Raw genomic sequence first — 19200 nt, forward strand, 5'->3', positions numbered from 1 at the left:
TAAGAACCTCAATTGCTTGGTATATCTACCCAAAATTGAAAAAAGATATATCATATAGTTATGCATGAGAGAAATGTATTCTCTAGCACAATTTATGTCCTTCTCTTTGCAAAGCACATGACAAAACCACTTAATATTACTCTTCAACCACACAAAAAAGCACTTTTGTACAAAATAGAACAAACACAATTACAATCACAATCCAAAATAATCAGAATTTAGCGCCGCAGTCAAGTGGCCAACTCTAAACTTAATATTAACCCTCACATAATCATCTCTACAATTTTATACTTTCACATGTCTTAGATCCTTGTTTGAATTCATTAAAGCTAATTTGTAACACCTGTAATTATCTCTAGACATTAAGTTTTCCATTCCTTCAGACTATGTATGTCATTTTCCTATTGCAATGTCTTAATTAAGATCCAATGTATAATATCCAATTTGTCTAATATGGCTGTTTTTATATGGCTCTGCATATTCAATAGCAGCATGCAGTCTTAAAAGTCCAATGCATGACTAAGGTTGTTTATGGTTGGTTCTGTCAGAAAGCCGAACCGAACCATTAATCCGAACCGTTTCAATTTTTTTAGAATCGAACTGAATTAAAAAATTTGGTTTGACATAACGGTTCGGAATTTTGATATAATGCGACAAATCCCAGTGCCCAGTGCTTCAACAATACGACAAAGCCTACAAAATGAATAAAAAATGACTAATTTATACAATATTTACATAATAAAAGTATAAAATCTATTATTTACATTAAAGTTGAGGGTTTTAACTTATTAATACAAACAATCAAGCCAATAAGTGCTACAAAATGAATACAATTTTGCACTTATCAAGTATCCAGAGAATAAACATTCCTTGGAGTGATAGGCAAACTTGTTAGTGTTGAAAGGCTTGAGGTGAGGATAACAGGCACACCTTATAAACACTTCTTGAAATTTTTAGTCTGGTTCAATATGAAAAAAAGGTCATATAGGGAGAGTTCATGCCTAAGATGGAAATGGCCATTCTATTAATAAGATAGGTGGCTGCCTAAAAGGCATGGTCCCAAAATTTTAAGGAAAGTGAATCATGTGCTAGCAAGGTACGTCTAGTTTCCACAACATGTTTGTGCTTCCTCTCAATAGGCCCATTTTGACGATGAGTATGTGGATAAGCAAGTCTTTAGAGAGTGTCTTGCTTTGTAAGAAAAGGAGTGAAAGGTTGGACTTCACCACCTCCATTAGTTTGAACTATTTTGATCTGATAGTGAAACTGAGCTTGAACATAGGCCATGAAGTTAATGAATGCATCAACACGTGTTAGTGAATATTTAAAACCATAGGAGGAGACCATAGGTGTAGGACCCCATACATCAGCAAAGGTTAAATCAATTGGAGCATAGTAAGTGGTAGTATAGTGAGTAGAGGGCGGTCTATGTATTTTACCTAAGCAACAAGCAGTGTAAAAATAAATTTTAGATTAATGAGGAACTAAAATATTACATCTTGAGAGAACATATTTGAGAACCTCATGATGAAAGTTCCCCAATTAATTGTGCCATTGAGCATACAGAGAAGGTTCTATGTGTATTGGAAACTTTATTTGTATAGGAATTAAAATCAATTGAATGTAAGGAGTTACTAGTGAGTGTGTGAACATGAGGTGGGGATGTTTCTATAAATGGATGAGACATAGCCTATAATGATCCAAATGAGTAGAGGCCATCCTTTCCAAGAGCTCCTTGTAACAAGATTTTAGAAGTATCCTGAGATTTAACAAGGCATACACTAGGATAAAACTCAAAATACACTTGGTTGTCCCTTGCAAATTGGTTTACTAAATTAAGATTCTTGGTAATTTTAGGAACTGGCAACAAATTATTCAATGTGGGTGTAACATGTGGTTTGCATGAAGATTGAAAAGAAGTATGGCCAATATATGTAATAGACAGACCTTGACCATTACCAATCACAACTTAGTCAGAGCATGAGGTGGATATGTTATCTAGAAAGTTAGTCACGTGGTGTGTCGCCCCTGAATCTGGATACCATGAAGATGCAACACTTTGACTAGTACCTATGTTTGAACCTGCCAAGTAAGCCTTAGCTTGTTTGTCTGCAAGTGAGGGATATGGTGAAGCAGAAAATCAAGGCACAAATCTCTGTGGAGGTGTTGTTAGAAAATGGTATGATAATCCTTGATATCTTCAAGAATCGTGTCCGTTCACTTTCCGAACAAAGTATTTCGACCTTATTCTTGTCTGGGTTCACGAAATCTTTGCGGGGATAATTCTCGAAGAACAATCTGTTTCTAACAATGGAGAACAGATCAGAATGTAGAGGAAGTATATTTTTCGTATCCGAAACCGAGGCCAAATGACTCCTTATATAGGAGATCAACAATAGAAACTGAAAGGACACACCTGTTCGGTAAAACGGTTATGTCCGTTGGGAAAGGGTGCAACTATTCAAACGAAAAGGCGCTGCCCCTTGGACCCAGCCAGGGGCGCTGCCCCTTGGACCCCGGCAAGGCGCTGCCCCGCACCCCCTCCAAGGGCTCCGCCCCTTGGAACCCCGTTTCTATTATTCGTATTCAATTGCATGTTTGGCTCTAGGAGCGTGCACTCCGCACTACCCCTAACTTATTTCAAGCTTAACGCATAATTCCATCGGCCTACAGTAAATCACATTACTACCAAAATACATTGATGATACTAAAATCACCAACAGGTGTGTGCCAATATAAAACAGATACAGGGCTATCCATTGGTTTTGAAATTATTGTTGAGGACCAGTATGATGCTAAGGGTTCATAATGCTTGATTAAGTTTGAGTTGGAAAGGCTGGAGCGCACCATTGAATGAAATTTGTTGATTGAACTGCAATTCTATAGTAACATACTGTGGCATCGTGACCAATTTTGGAACAAATTTGACACTGCACACGAGGCCTACCACCATTATGACCACCACCTCTAAAGTTAAATGATCTTCCACCACAGCCACTACGTGTATTATAAAACTGTGATAGAGAATCATGACCAGATAGATGTAAGCTCGTGTTAGAAATGGTAGAGATTGTAAAGTGTGAGGTAGGTGTAACATTACCCTAAGTGAGGTTAACAAAGAGTGAATCTTGAGATGAAGCGTGTGGAGTTCTATCCGGTCGTGTCTCGTGTGATAGTAGAATTATTTTAGAAATAACGGTCACACAAGGTTCATCACGATATTGGATGATTGAAGCAAGCATTTGATACTCAGAAGGTAAGTCATCAATAATCCTCTCAAGATAATTACGATGCGACATTGGATCTCCGATTTATTCAAGAATATCAATGATTTGTTGAATTCGACCTAAATATTATGTAATAAAGCAATCACCTTTCTCCATAACACGAAGTTCATAGTGAAGTTGTCTCGACTTCGCCTAGATCTGAGTTCGTTGAAATTGGTCAATAGCGGTCTAGACTTCATGTGCATGAACGCATTTGACGACACAAGGAAGAACAAGGTCCGAGAGCCTATTGAGAAGCCAAGTGAAGAGAAGCGAGTCTTCTTGATGCCATTTCAAATACGCTGGGTTTTTAGAATTGGAAGCAGGATCTTCGCTCGTAATGTAGCACAAAGGAATCACTGGATTCACAAGATAACGGTGCAGTTTATGAATTTGGATGATACATTCAACTTGTTTCCATGAAAGAAAGTTGTTGTTATCCAATTTGATACTGATTTTTTGCATGAAGGTTTTGAACGCATTCTTAACTGATGAAGATTCAGCGTTCTTCGAAGAAGTTATAGCATTTTGCGAAGAGTTTCCACCTTGCGGTGGTGATCATTAAACAATTGCGGTGGAATCCATGGTTGTGATGGATCAAAATCTCATGATACCATATTAAAAAAATGAAATAAGCATTTAGAGTAGAAGATGAGTCAACTTGGTTGTATCAACTGAATTCATAGTGAGTTAGTTACATAGAGTTTGCTATTTATAGAGCTATTCTAGTGACATCTCAACATAACAAACTCTAACAACTCAGCATAACATACTCAATCTAATCTCTAACTAACTGATTTTAATTCTAGTTTCTATAATTATAAATACTGTTAATTGTACTTTAATAAGAGGCACAATACATCATCAAGGGAGATAGTCATCTCACCGGTCAAAAGATAAAATAATGATGTCTTTGCATGCCATCTCTCAACAAATACAGACAATAAACCATAATCAATATAACCATATCTTATCCTACAAAAGTCCTTCATACCAGACAACTCCAGTATGTCCTAACACCGAGGCTTATCTGGATATGGAAATTTCGTTATCTTCCTATCATGATTTATACATTTAAATATGTCACGGTACTACAACAACAAATATATCAACAACGGGCAGTTCAATTAGTATAAAACAAGTGTTTAAAAGAGTAAATAAACATTTATGTTACCTCTCCCTCCCACATGTGCCTAGAAGCATGGTTTGCATATAGAGAAAGTAGTGAAATGTTTTTGGAACCTCTCGGAAAACTATCAGGAGCGGCAGCGTTTGGTCTGGCTGCAGGATGTGAATCATCTACATGTACAGCAACATGAACGAGAGCAATATGTGCTTCGTTATGAGTCGGAGATACTTGACAACAGAAAAAAGATCCTTAAGTAGTACGAGATGATTCTCCAACAACTCACGCCGATTTAGCTTTCGTCTGACGCACTTAAGCATGTTGGGACAATCTACTGTGTCTGTATTATTGTTACGTTAGCCATTTTTCTATAATCAAACAAAGAAAAAGCAAATCATTGTTAGAGAAGAAGAAACAATGTATAAACAAACAAATTTTAAAAAATAAATAACAAACAGAGAAATTCAAATTTCGTTATCTGTACTGAGGGTCCAAATTTTGAGATGTGAATTACATACAGAAAGCATAAAATAGGATTTTGAAATTCAAACATCAATTTTAACCTTCAAATGTCCTAAATTCACACCAAACCCAAGTAGAAATTTCAAATCTATTAAGCTATTAATGTTGTTGCATGCATCAAATATCATGAAAAGTAAGGATATGAGAAACTTATTATCAAATGTGAGAGATGCATGTGTTTAGTTTGAATGGAAAGGAATAGAAATTAATGAAATGTTTGGTTTGAATGAACAAATGGGTGAAATATTGAGAGAAAGGTTGAAAAAATGTTGGATTCAGATGAGTTAGCTATGTTATGTTCTTGAGAGAGGTTGAGAAATTGTTTCAAATGAAATAGAATGGGGAAGGAAATATTGTTCACACACACTTAAACTTGAGTGACCGAATTTCAATCTCCAAACTTGAAATCGATATTATAATATTCAAATTTATTTTAACAAAATATCTTTTTTGGTCCTGTATGTTAACTCCAGAGTTCATTTTGATTTCTTAACTTTAAAAAATTTCATATCAGTCCCTTAACTCTTCAAAACGTATCATATTGGTCATTTTTGTCTAATTAGCGACGAAAAAACTCAAAAATCAGTCGCTAAATCAGCCGTTTATATGACAAAAATTGTACCTTTTGAAGATGTAAATGACCAATAAAAAACTTTTTGAAGTTAAGAGATCAAAATAAATCCTGAGATCAAAATAATACAGGACGAAAAATAATATTTTGCTATTTTTTTTTACTTGTATTCCGCATGATTTTGAGATTGAGTTTGTTGTGTTTAAAATGCGTATGGATTCCAATTTCCGCATTCTACATATATTTTTGAAATTTTTCCAAAATAGATGAATAATCTATTTTATTTATTTATTTATAATCAAAAGAAATGGAATTAAATAGAGCACTAGGGGTGCTTTAACCCTTACAATCAAAGGAGGAAGAAACAGCAAGAGGGGAAGAAAAAAAAAACAGATTATCTAAAGCAATCTAAAAGACTTACAAAGAAGTCATAGAAATCACAATTGGTAGTATTGGTACTATCAATGACAGTCCTACTCCAAACAGGAGACATAAATATAATGTCCAGCATGTTAATGACAGTCTGTTACTCTAATAAAAACAAATACTTTCTATGAATAGATATTGTCATAAGTTTTAGTATGAGATGAACTAAGTTATAGTGGAATAGAAAATATTGGATCTAAGGAGCATGAACTAAGGTTTTTTTTTAATAGAATTCGTAAAACTATTTTGCAATTTCAGGAATTAATTTACATGTTCACTCAACACTGCCACAACCATTGAACCATTCATGAACTCATCCTTATAAGTATGCAGCAGGTTTCTCCTTAGCAAACTGTAGAAGTGAATAGCAGCAGCTTCTAAGTTTTATTTTTCAATGTAACAGTGCTTCAACAAGGCCAATAAAAAAACTGTCCCAAAGGGCCCTGTCCAGCGAATAGAACATAAATACAACACAAACAAAACCGCACAATCTCGCTTGCTTGCTGGATGACAAACAGCTTAGATCTCAAAGTGCAACGATTTGAATGACAGTCACAAACAAACAAGCAAGGACTCACTAAGGTTTGATTCATGTAAAATAGTAAACTATACCAAATGCTAAATGATAACTTTATCAAAGTTAAATAGAAGGTTATATTTACAATTAATTAACACAAGATACTGGAGGATATATAAAGGAATGAAACAAAAGAACAAGGACGAATATATCAAAAGCAACACAGCCTTTGATAAACAATAATAGAATAGTATAGAATAGAACATAGGAGTTCTGTTCTATATTTTATGCATATTCAAAGTATAACAAAACAGAATGTAAAGTAAAAAAAAAATCTAGTAAGTTTTGGTTCCACTAAAAATGATGGAACCAAAAAGAAAATCTGAAAGAACTAGTTCTTTTCTATTTTGTTTGTATGCTGAATGCCGCTTCTATGTTCCTAGCTCAGCAAAAAAAAATTATTCTCGAGCTCCTTAATTTAGTCCTCTGGTTCGTAACACCTGTAACTAAAATAAAATTATGATTTTTTTTCATTTCCTACTTACATTTTGCAGTAATCCAGCCCTGGAAAGAAGTTTCAGCAAAATCGCCTACATGGAAAGAAGACTTGTTTGCGGTCCAACACATCAGTTAACCAAAACCATCTCATCGCTCACAACAGCCTGTGCAGCTACTGCTTCCAATTGCTTCCATATTAACTCCCGCTTCTCTTCTACTTCTGTAGCACTGGCTTCCTTTTCTAAATACTTTTTTTGACACTCTTCAAACAGTTCGCCATCCATCTCTTGAAACATCTTCCTCACATTGGCTGTTAGTCCATGTACTGCTCGGTTCCAATGACTTTTCATGTTATTTTCCAAAGCATCGAAGATTATTGGCAATATAGCACTTCGATTCTGAGCTACTAAGCTTATAATATGCTCATTGTTCCACAAATAGAGTGCTCGTTCCGCAACCTGTTGTGGATTCAATTGACAGAGAGAGCAGTCAAAAGAAAATAAAAAATTATTTTTCCTTTACAAACACACTACTGTCAAAGGACACGATTAAGCCTTTATCGAAAACAAGTATTGATGATAGTAAAATCTGATGAGCATTATGCGTAGCCTATATCCTAATTTAAAAGGTTGAAAACCCAACACAGTTTCCGAAGGCACTTCCAATCACAACCAGGTACCTAATCATTTTACATACAGAAAACAATTATATATAACATATCACAGCAAAACTGAAGCAACAAACAAAAGCCAACTAAACCCAAAATAAGCCACTTAATTGTTTAGTAGATCCCCAAAGATAAATAAAAGCAAGCTCTCAACATTGGAGCCAATGTACTCATTTGCTAAAAATGTCCGGCCTACACTCCAGGAACAACAGAACAAAAAAAGAATTTTAATGATTGTAATTTTTCATAATCACTGTCATGAATTTACAATTTAATGATAATAATAATAATCAGCGTATGCAGGTCCGCGAGTCAACTCGTGAACTCATTCGCTCCAACGTTCCAATCGCATGCTGGCGTGCTGCGATTCAGATAAAATCGTATGTAGCAAACTCAGTGAACTCACCCGAGCTGAAAAGCTAACTCGCTTTGAGTCAGAGATGCAGCGCATCTATGTTTGGTGTTTTCCGAGAAGAAAAAAAATCCTAATTTTCTAAAACGGGACTGGATCCACCGGGTTGTGCCATATCAAAATCCTTATTTATTATTATTTTTTTAAAATGGAAATTCAGAGAGACACAGATCATAACTCCTTTTAAATAAAAAGGAGTATCAGCATTATGTAAATAGTTCGTGATGGCATCCTTCCACTCTCAATAAACTCAACCTTTACCAACTTATTATTTTAGCATAAATTCTCTTCCTTCATTCACGATTCTTCTTCTATATTTACTTCCTCTTCCTTATTCTAAAAGCATGCCATGCTTCCTCTTCCATTCAAGCTTCCCCTTTTTGAGAATGTGTAAGTAATTATACATATATAAATATATTTTTCTATCAGTAGCAAGATCTTACAATCTGTGCTACGGTCCTCGAGTTACGATTTTTCAATTCTCTAGCGATTTTGTGTTAACTCTCAAGTTTTTAAACATTGATAATAATAGTAGTAACAATAATAATAATAAATCGTAATATTCTTTTTTTGTTTGGGACTGCTCATGTATGGTTAATACATATAGGCTTCAAATATAGAGATGTAATAAACCTTAGTATCAAAATCTCCTAATGCCCAACAGAACTGAACACACTCCTTAACCATGTTAGGAGAGCTCTCTCCCTCTCGCTCTACTCTAGCTACCACTCACACCCTCACTCTACTCTAGCTACCACTCACACTAGTATTACTATCCTCCGTCTGCCTCCTTTTCCCTCCACCATTCTTCATGCCATAAACATGTAACCATTTCTACCTGTTTTTGTCATTCAACGTCTACAGAAATGTAACTCAAAAGGAAGCATCCCCCACCAAATAAATTTGTTTAAAAATATCATCTTTTTAAACTAAATCAAATGAAACTCCATTTTCCTGACCCCAAAAACAGGAACAGTCCCAAATTTGATTATTTTCCCTTCACTAGGATTACTAAGGTAAGTTTCCCGACCAAAAACCCTTGTACAACACCCTGTTACATGCATTTAGTTCAAGTAAAGTTCAAGAATCGTGGCTTTTCATAAGCTAGGATAAATGTTTTCAGCTAGGTCTTGTAGTCAATATGTTTATTTGCCAATTATAGAACTAGTCTTATAGGATCTTTCTCAGTTAAATACTAGCTTTCCATCTTGCCTCTCTTTTCTTACCTCGTCAGTCTTTTTAAACTAAATCAAATGAAATTCCACTATCCTGACCCAAAATATATACATATATCAGTACCTACTCCGACCTCAATAAAAGTAACAGTCTCAAATTTGACTATTTTCCCCTAACTAGGATTATCAAGGTAAGTTTCCCGACCAAAGTTCCATAAGGAAAAGACAGTAGGAAATTATTACATTCCAACATCCAAGCAACCCATACAAACGCACCCTCTTCTAGTATATTGTCCTACAAAAATCGAAAAAATATGGATATAATAGAATACATGACTATTTAGAGTACTAGTTACAAGTAATCTGATCAAAAGCAAACAACCCTCTAAAGCTAAGAATATCCCATCATCGTACTGTTTACAATATACACAAAAAATAAAACTAATGCTTGAAGCTTCACATGCAAAGTTTAAGGTAATAAATAAAATCTGTATATGGCGGTAACAGACCTGAAAGTGAGGGCTGTTAAGGCACCGACCGATCTGTCTGAAAAGAGAAGCCATACATCTTACAAACTCCGGAGGTTGAGTTGACTCAAGAACCTCTTCCAATTCACCAAGAAAAAGAACTTCCTTGTGACAATTCGTAACAGGCCAATACTTCAACAAACCCTTTATCACAGGATCAGCCAACCTCCCATCTTTCTCAACAAACTGAACAACACAATAAGACAAATTCTGATGATACGCCGAAACACATTTCGGCTTATGAAGTGGTATAAGAGCCCTAATCAAAAAAAGCTTATGCTCCTCTTTCATAGGCAAAGCAAAACCATTTATAATACTAGCCATAATCTCAAGCAACTCACAAATACCATTATGCCTCTGCGTCTCAAATATAAACCTATAGAATATATTATTTATAGCCTTTCTTATAAAAGGCCTATGAACCATAAACTTCCCGTAAATCCGATGAAGAATCGTTTTCAAATACTCGCGCTCCCGCTGATCCTCCGAATCAAACAAGTCCATAAGCTTTAAAACAAACACATGATCCACATACCGCTTAGCGATTTTAATATCCGTCTCCGGCGAAACAATGTACCTCATTAGAATCTCATACACAAGCTGCAAATGAGCCCAAGACGGATCCATATACGTATCATCTTCCTCCGGATCAACCGTCTCAGTACCGGTGTTCTCATGCGACGCCGGCGGTAAACAACGGAAAATATTAACAGAAACCATCCCGATCAATTCCTCTTGAAATTCGCTGAACGGGAAGGAAGATGATTGAATAACATCAACTAGCTCGTAAAGTGTTTGCCGTTTGATTTCCTTCTCAACGATGAACTTGAGAGTGTCTGAGAAATCACAGAGAGAGCAACACTGTTGAATTTTACGAAGAAACAGTGCGGAGCGGTCTGAGGCGGCGACTTCCTTGAGTGGCGGAAGTGATTCGATCGCGGTTTGATTAGGCGGTGGCGCCGCCGTGGTTTGTGGCTCGGAATCGAAGGTGGAGCTACGGGATGCGTGTTTGACGACTACTTCGTAGAATTGGTGGCCGTTTGTTGAATTTTCCGGGAAGGCGACTTTCCCTGATTTTCTGTGTGCGCGTTTTATGATCTTGTTGAACATTTTTGGGGGATTGTGATGAACCCTAGAAATTGGGGGAAAACGACGAAGGATGAAACGTGTAAACGACGAGTCGCATTGAATGCGTTTTTTGTTGTGTTCTTTGTTTCTTCAGTAATGGAAACAAAAGTGGAAAATTGTGAAAGGGGAATTTTGATGTTTAGTTCTCTGGGTCGAAAGAAAATAAATCCCTGACAGTTGGAATATTATTAATGGGTTTTCTTTTTGAGGGATTTTCTTCAATGGAATTAAAGATAATCATTTTCCATAAAATCATGTCTAAAAAATTACTTTTAAATTGATTTTTTTTTTTTCAAATTTTTTTAATTAATAGGAAGGAGTGAAGGAGGGTGTCTTTGGCTTCTCATATATATATATATATATATATATATATATATATATATATATATATATATATATATATATATATATATATATATATAATTTGTGCTCCAAGGACACAAATTAAAAAACTCATATATAAAAAGTTTTATTGAAAAAAGTAATAAAAATATTAATTATAAGTTTTTAATGAAAAAATACTCAATTTTCAAATAAGTTTTTCTAAATCTAGCTCTTAACATGTGTCCTTGGGACACAAATATACTCCCTCCGACTTTATTTATAAATAAATATTCATTTTTTAGGCTTATAGAATAATGAATGTATCTGGTCTTTTATGTAGACCAGATACATTCATTACTCAATAAACCTGAAAAAAAACTTTGCTTATAAATAAGGCCGGAGGGAGTATATATCAGGGTGATGTAAATAGTAAGTGATTTTATATAATTTAAATTTTAATAAAGCTTATGATTTATATCAATGTGATTGTTAGATTTAAAATTATTATTTGAAACTATTTTTATGTAAATTGTTCTTATGTGATCTTATTAGGTGGATCTCGTGAGCAACGTGATTTAATTTTATGTCATCAATTGTGTTTTATTGGTATAATATTTTGATCTTCATAGTTTTTTGTTCTAGTTGAAGAGATGTAAATGCAAAGACACTTTGGCCTCCAATATATTATCTTGTTGTGTCATCCTATTGTGCCGATATGATCACCTTGATTTTAGACCTCACTATTGGGCTTGTTTTGTTATTTGGTAGATAAATATTGTTGTATGTGTATATGTGTGCGCGCTTACGTGTGTGTGTGGAAATGGAATTTCCTAAACTGAAATATAATATTGATGTGGAACTTATGGTCCCCAAGACATATAGCTCAAGTTTGAGGTGGAAGTCTAAAAGTCTTATTGAATTTCCACGTCGTCGATTGCATGTTCTCGTGTTTTGTGTCGTGTTTGTCAATTTATGTGAATGATGTAATGACACGACCAATACATATTAGGACTTAATCAGGAGGGTAAGATCTAGTCATTTCATATTCATTTTTATCATAATGAGCGAATCAAAGTGTTTATAATTATTGATGTTACATTGTCATCACTCGTTTTTATACTTCCTCGTCTCCATTTTTTTACCATTTATGAATTCACGCTAACTTTCAAACCTTCGAACTTTTTCTCAATTTGTACTTCATCTCTATTTTTCCATCCAGCTTATCCACAATTTTCCCTTGAATGTTTGATGCATGCCTTACTCGTAATGTTAAGACTATCAACATAGCATAGACTAGGTCGACGACTATAAAAGAACCATTAAAAGCTTTTACCCCCCAACTGAAGCCTTATTTTTAGAGGATTTGACAAAATTGTATCGTCCTCTACTGTAGATAAGTAAAACATTGGCCTAAGACCTTGTATACTCTTGTACATGTCGAATAAGAAGCTTCATGATAAGAATTTGTCAAGGTGTGATTAAGTAGATAGGGATTTTAGAAAAAGGGTATTATGTGTTTTTAGTTAAGGGTTATGCTAAGTCATTTGTTGTGTCTCATATAATGATAAAAATTGATATAATTTCTATGACCTCCATGTAGCCCCTTGTAAGGAGGGCGATATAGTTAGTTTTTGTAAGGATAGTAAGAATTAAATGAAGACGTTTTATATCAATTAGCCACTTTTATGCCATTCACAAAGTTTGAGTATGGATTGATGTGTTGGTTAGATGTTGGTTCATCCCAACTACCTTGTAGTTTGGCATACATTAATTATTTTGAGTTGGTGTGGAAGTACTTGAAAGTATCATGTATAACTATCTTCTTTTTTTGTTCTTATGCCCTTAAGATTGGGGTAATGTTGGCTTGTATTCTATGATTCGGAAACCATCATAGGATTTCATATTTTTATTTGATTCATTTCATTATTCCCTTATGAATTAGTTTTCAATGTGAGGTGCATTTTTGGAGAACCTCTCCTTTTCCACGACAAGTTGGTAATCAGAAGTTTCAATTCTATTATAATCGAAATACGATAGAAATTAAAACTATAGATGATAATTTGCTTAATCCTTTCATTTGTTGCTTTGTTAAGTACCTTCAATCCACATGTTACATGGACTCTAGTGATTTATTGAATTTTATTATGAACTTTGTTGCCTCTTCCAAACAACTGAACAAGTCGGTCCTTGATAATAATTTCACTAGAAAGTATAGTGACTTCCTAGGTGGGTTGATGATAATAGTGAAAAGTACATTTTTTTTTATTGGTGCTTCAACTTCAAGATATTTTAGGAATTTTGTAAATGATTATTCAAAACAAATAAGAAGTCTATTATAAAGTAAGGATGTGTAAAGAAGAAAGTCTGCTGAAAATCTTAGAGTGTGCTATGTGTAGATGTCATGCTTCCTCTAAGATGCGTGTATGTTGAGGTAGATTAAACATAAAATTTATATGAGGGGGCATGACTTATTGATGGAGAGGTATGATAAACAATACCTTAAAGTTTGATTTGACAAGCTGTGAGAAACAGAGCACAAGATGGGGGACATGTCTTGTGAAAATGAAATACTTAAACTAGAGAAGTCCTTTTCTAATATGATGATGAGTATGGGCCTGAAGAAGTTTCTCACAAAGGAGAATAAGTTGAAAGTTGCATATTCAATTTCAAATACGATGAGTTGGGACCTGAAGAGGTTTCTCACATAGTGGGAGCCTGAAAGACGACTAGGGATTGACAACTAAAGGCCTGAAAAAGCTACGCATCTCCATCGATGGAACTTTGATTTGAATACCGACACAAGATTTCAAACTTATGTACTTACCTTCACTATAAAAAGGCATTGTGTGTTGGATAAATACTTTATTAATGAAATAAGGGATGTCCTTTATTAAAACTTCTAATGTCCAAAAATATTTTTTGGTAAAACTATTTCGATAGAAAAATATAGGCTTAATATAAGTTTTAGTCTATTAACTTAATTTAATATTTACTTTAGTCTCTTATCTACAAAAATATTACATGTTAGTCCCTTAAAAATTGTTTTGTTAGTCTAATTGATCTTTTTTGATAAAATTTGTGGAAAAAACATTAAATTGTGCATACATGGCAATCTACTTGGTATTATGTTATTTTACCTAGCTTTTTTAGTTTATTTTTTAGTTTATTATTATTTGTTATTAAACAGTAAATTTTGACAAGTTGCAGACTTGGATATGGAGCAAAAAAAACATATGAATTCGCCACCAAAGAAACCCTTAAGCCCCAAAGAATTCACCACCACAAAACTCAAATACACCACTCAACTCAACCCCAACCATAGCAACAAAACCATGTTTCATTTGATCTTCATGTTCCATCAAATTTCAATTTCAATTTTTATTGATTCTACCTAGAAGAAATATTGACCCTCTCCAAGTTGAAGAAATTATTACATGGCCTAATTTGCTGTGGTTAATATCTATTAAGGCTTTGAACTTTTATTAATCAAAGTCAATGAATTATAAATGATGTTGGTTAGCTATATACTAATCAGATGCAACTAAATAAAAGGAATAAGGAAAATGGACTCAGATAAGGAAATGGGCCCAAACAACAATAAGCCTAAAAAGGCTTGGTAATAAAAAAAACAAATTAAGTGTCTAATACCCCTATAAGCTTGAGGGTAGATAGTCTTCATTCCAAGCTTAAACAAATTGAGGTTGAAAGGCTGCAAGTCTAGTGGTTTGGTGAACAGGTTTGCTACCTGTTGAAAAAAGGAGATTGGAAGCAAGTGAAACAGTCCAAGTTAAAGTTTTTCACGAACCAAGTGTCAATCCAAGTCAATGTGCTTGGTTGTCTCGTGAAAAAAGGAATGGTTGGCAATGTGTCTAGTAGAGGCATTGTCACAATAGAGCTGAGCTGGTTTAATGAAAGAGATTGGTAGGTCTTAGAGGATATTGGTGAGCCATTGAAGTTCACATATTGTCGATGTCATTTCCCTATATTCTACTTCTATAGAAATTTTGGATATAGTTGGTTATTTCTTTGGTTTCTATGAAATCAAATAACTTTCCAGATAGATGCAAAAGCCACTAATGGTGTGTCGAGTATCTAGGCAGGTGGCCCAATCAGAATCAGAAAAAGCCTTTAGTTGAAGAGGGGAAGAAGAAGGAAAGGAAATACCTTTAGCTGGATGTAGTTTGAGATATCGAATGACTCTAAGGTAAACATTATGGTGGAGATCTGTTAGGTTGGTCATGTGTTGACTCGGTTGTTGGACAACATAGGCTATATCAGGTATGGTGTTGAGAAGATAGATCAATTGGCCCACCAGTCTTCGATGTGATGTTGGGTTGAGAAGAGGTGTGCCTTCAAATTATTTGAGACCCATAAAATTTAAACTTGGTCTATTAGACATTATTACAGCCAATGGCTTTCTTACATGGGAAAATGTTAGTGGGAGAATGAGTAGGGGTACAAGCTTCATGATAGTGGGAGTGCTAGTTTTACTGGTAGGTTGGGGAGGGTAATTAAACATGACATCACTTTCATTGGTTGAGGGGGAGGAATGTTAGAAGATGTGGAAGTGTGTGTTGGAGGAAGGTATGGAAAATTATGTTTATAAAAGATGCAGTTTATAGATATGAAGGTATCCTTTAGTGCTGAGATTATAGAGGAGGTATCCTTTAGTGCCTGTAGGGTATCGAGAAACATATACTTAAGGGCTCTTGGGTCAAGTTTGTATCTATGTTTATTGAGGGTAGAGGCATAAATTAAACAACCAAAGAATATTAGGTGTGTGAGGTTAGGGGTATGGGTGTTCATGGGTCGGTTTGGGTTAAATTTAGCCAAAACCATAGTCCAACCCGTATATGGTACACTAGTTTGGGTGAGGAAAAATAACCACCCATAATATCATTGGGTTGGTTTGGGTAAAACCACAAATTTGTGGGTTGGATTGGATTGGGTAATGGGTTACCCAATATTATTATTTTTTATATAATTATTAATGATATGTTACATTTTTTCTTAATAAATAGTTTAACATATTACTGCTATTTTTTTAAACATCAAATGTCAAAATGTATAATGAAATTTATTATAAACATATATTACAGTAAAACCTAAAATTACATAAAATACTTGTAATTTATTAGAATTAGCATCAAAATAATCAAAATGTGGCATCCAAGTTAAAATCATTACTTACTAAATAAAAGATGTTCAAAAAGTTGAAATTGAAGCAAGCAAAATTAAAAACATCAAAGTCATCACTTGTCAAATTATAAAAAAAAAGAAAAAATATAGTCACTCAATAACCCATGGGTTTTGTGGGTTGGGTGTGGGTTTACCCATAACCCAATTATTTTGAATGGGTTTTCATTTTTGAAAACCGTATTCACCCAATAACCCGACCCAACCCACTTTTTTGGATCGGTTTGGGTGGGTTTGATTGGGTTTATTGGGTTTATCCAACCCATGAACACCCCTAGTTAGGGGTGTCCTTAAAAAGAAGTTCATTGGGTGTTTTGTGTTGTATGGTAGGCTACATAATCTATTTATAAGATAGGTAGCATGGCATAGAGCAAAGGACCAAAAACACTTAGATAGAGTACATAAAAAGAAAAGCTCTAGTAACATTCAAGAGATGCATATGCTTCCTTTCAACAGTGGAGTTTTGTTGCGTTGTCTCAACACAACTCCTATGATGAATAATGCCAAGAGAGGCATAGTAGGATGGAATAATAAATTCAGTACCATTATCACTACGAAGGGTTTTAATTTTACATGAAAATTGAGTGTGAGTGTAATGAATGAAGTTCATAAAGTGAGTCCTAGTTTCAGATTTATCACGCATCAGAAAAGTCCAAGTATAATGGGTAAAGTCATCCACAATAGTTAAAAAGTATTTAAAACCATCTAAAGAGGGGGTTCCTATTGGTCCCCAAATGTCCATATGCAGTAATTCAAAAGCATGAGAAGTGACGGTGGTACTCTTGGGTAAGGGGAGTTTGCATTGTTTTGCAAGATGGCATGTATGGCATATGATAGTTTTATGAAATTTAATGCAAGGAAAAGAATGAGGCATGTGTTGCAAGACATCATTAGAATGGTGGCCTAGTTTAAGGTGCCAAATATCCAAAGTGTTGTGTTTATTATTATTGTCAACTATATCAGTAGCAGAACTATCATTATAAGTGTTGAACATATTACATACAAAATGTTTAAGAGTGGGTGCCTTGTTCAGGATGTATAGGTTTGTATGTTAGGTAGCTTGACCAATCATCATTTGTGTAGATGCAGCTTGGATATGGCAAGAAGTGTGTAAGAAAGAGATTTGATATGAGGGATTATTACGTAACCTAGATATGGAAATTTGGCTAAATTTAAATTCTGGTATATAGTGGGCATCATCTAGAGATAAATATTGACTAAGATGAATGGTGCCAGAGAAATTAGCTATTATGGTATTTCCATTAGGAAAATAGATATGAATAGGGGATAATTTTAATATTGGAAAAGAATTTGATGTGGGGGCACACATGATCATATGCCTCTAAATCAAGAATTCATAAGGATATATGGCTGAAATCCATACTTGTATTGGAGACATTGGAGATAACATGATAGGAATCAACCGAAGCTTGTTTATCAGATGTCTTGGTTTGAGCCTTTTTTCTTGGATTGTTGAAGTAGTTCAAGAAGATGTTGATAGTCTTCTTTGGAGATAATCCTTGACCTGGAGTTTTTTACTGTTGGTTTAAAGAAACAAAGGCTTTGGTTTCTGCATTAGAGTTCTTCCGCATAGCTTAATTTTTGGTATGATATCCCGGAGGGGTGGGAAGCCATGTTTAAAGTGACATCCATCTACAGTGTGATTGGTTTTGTTGCATTAAGTACATAGCATTGAGGTTTTAGGGTTTCCTCGTCTTCTACCGTGACCTTGGGAGTTAGATTTATTGGAAAATAGGATGGTAGAATCGATGGCAGAAGGTTGAGGAATCACCTCTTGTTGCACGATAAGGGAGTAAACATGACTGATGATGGGAATTGGATCCATGATTAGAACTTGGGTGTGAATGTTATTGTAGCAATTGTTTAATCCCTTGGGAAAGAAAGAAACGTACTTTATGTGTTTGTATTTACAAACTGTCTTCGCAAGATCACAAGTACATGGGATTTGACATGAATAATTAGGGGTTGGGCTTAAATCTTCAAGCTCATCCCAGAGAGTCTTGAGCTCGGTGAAATATTAAGATAAGGTTTTATTGCATTATTTGATAGAATGAAGATCTCAAAGTATATTGGAAAATCTGAAATGGTTACCTATTATGAATCGATCATGCAAATCTTCCCATAGATCTTGTGAGGAATCAAAGTAAATCGTGCTTTGAGCGATGTGAGGGGAAAGTGTTTTGTTGATCCATGAGAGAACCATGATATTTGCATGTTCCCGAAGTTCTAAAACAGAGTGTGTCGAATATGGTATGGTTAGGGTTCCATTGACGAACAAAATCTGGTTCTTGGATGTCAAAGCGCGGCGCATAGAATGAATCCAGTTATGGTAATTATTGTCGTCGAGTGGTGGCGCAATGAGGATATCGCTTGGGTTTTCTTCGGGGTGAAGGTAATAAGGGTTTCTTAGGTCTGTTGAAGGATCTTTAGTTGTGACGATGGATGTGGAAGAATCATCTTCGTGAATGGATTCTTCCTCATGGTCGAAAGCCATTGTTAAATGCAGAGAGAAAAACAAAGGGAGAAATCATAGGTAGATGATGAATGTGATGGGTTGGGTGCAAAAAAGATGAATGGGATAATGGTATACTGATACCATTTGTTTTTCTTATTACTAGGCCTTTTAGGTGTATTGTTGTTTAGGCCCATTTCCTTGTTTAGGCCCATTTCCTTTATTCATGTTATTTAGTTGCATCTGATTAGTATATAGCCAATTAGCATCATTTGTAATTCATTGATTTTGATTAATAAAAATTCAAAGCCCTAATGGCTATTAACCATGACAAATTAGGTCATGTAATATGGTATCAGTAGACCATTATCT

At 34.8% G+C, this 19200-nt stretch overlaps 1 protein-coding gene across 2 annotated transcripts; it reads right to left on the reverse strand.

Moving 5' to 3' along the window:
* Window positions 1-6530: 6530 nt before the first annotated feature.
* Window positions 6531-11007, reverse strand: LOC131642436 (serine/threonine protein phosphatase 2A 57 kDa regulatory subunit B' beta isoform-like). Of its 2 annotated transcripts, none has more exons than XM_058912679.1 (2): window positions 9690-11003; window positions 6531-7384 (listed from the first exon to the last, which is right to left on the reverse strand). In XM_058912679.1, the coding sequence occupies exons 1-2, from the start codon at window positions 10815-10817 to the stop codon at window positions 7055-7057; spliced, it is 1458 nt and encodes a 485-aa protein (XP_058768662.1). In that variant the 5' UTR covers window positions 10818-11003; the 3' UTR covers window positions 6531-7054. The 2 variants fall into 2 exon arrangements, with proteins under 2 accessions (XP_058768662.1, XP_058768666.1); XM_058912683.1 differs by lacking the exon at window positions 6531-7384 and adding an exon at window positions 7391-9475 and having other exon boundaries at window positions 9690-11007.
* Window positions 11008-19200: the final 8193 nt, after the last annotated feature.

This window comes from Vicia villosa, linkage group LG1 (genome assembly GCF_029867415.1).
Source record: "Vicia villosa cultivar HV-30 ecotype Madison, WI linkage group LG1, Vvil1.0, whole genome shotgun sequence".
NCBI classification, from domain to species: Eukaryota; Viridiplantae; Streptophyta; class Magnoliopsida; order Fabales; family Fabaceae; genus Vicia; species Vicia villosa.

Coding starts and splice junctions, on each gene's coding strand:
- LOC131642436 (XM_058912679.1), bottom strand. CDS start 10,817: ATGTTCAACAAGATCATAAAACGCGCACACAGAAAATCAGGGAAAGTC. Junction 7,385..9,689: donor TTAACAGCCCTCACTTTCAG/GTCTGTTACCGC, acceptor AATCCACAACAG/GTTGCGGAACGAGCACTCTA.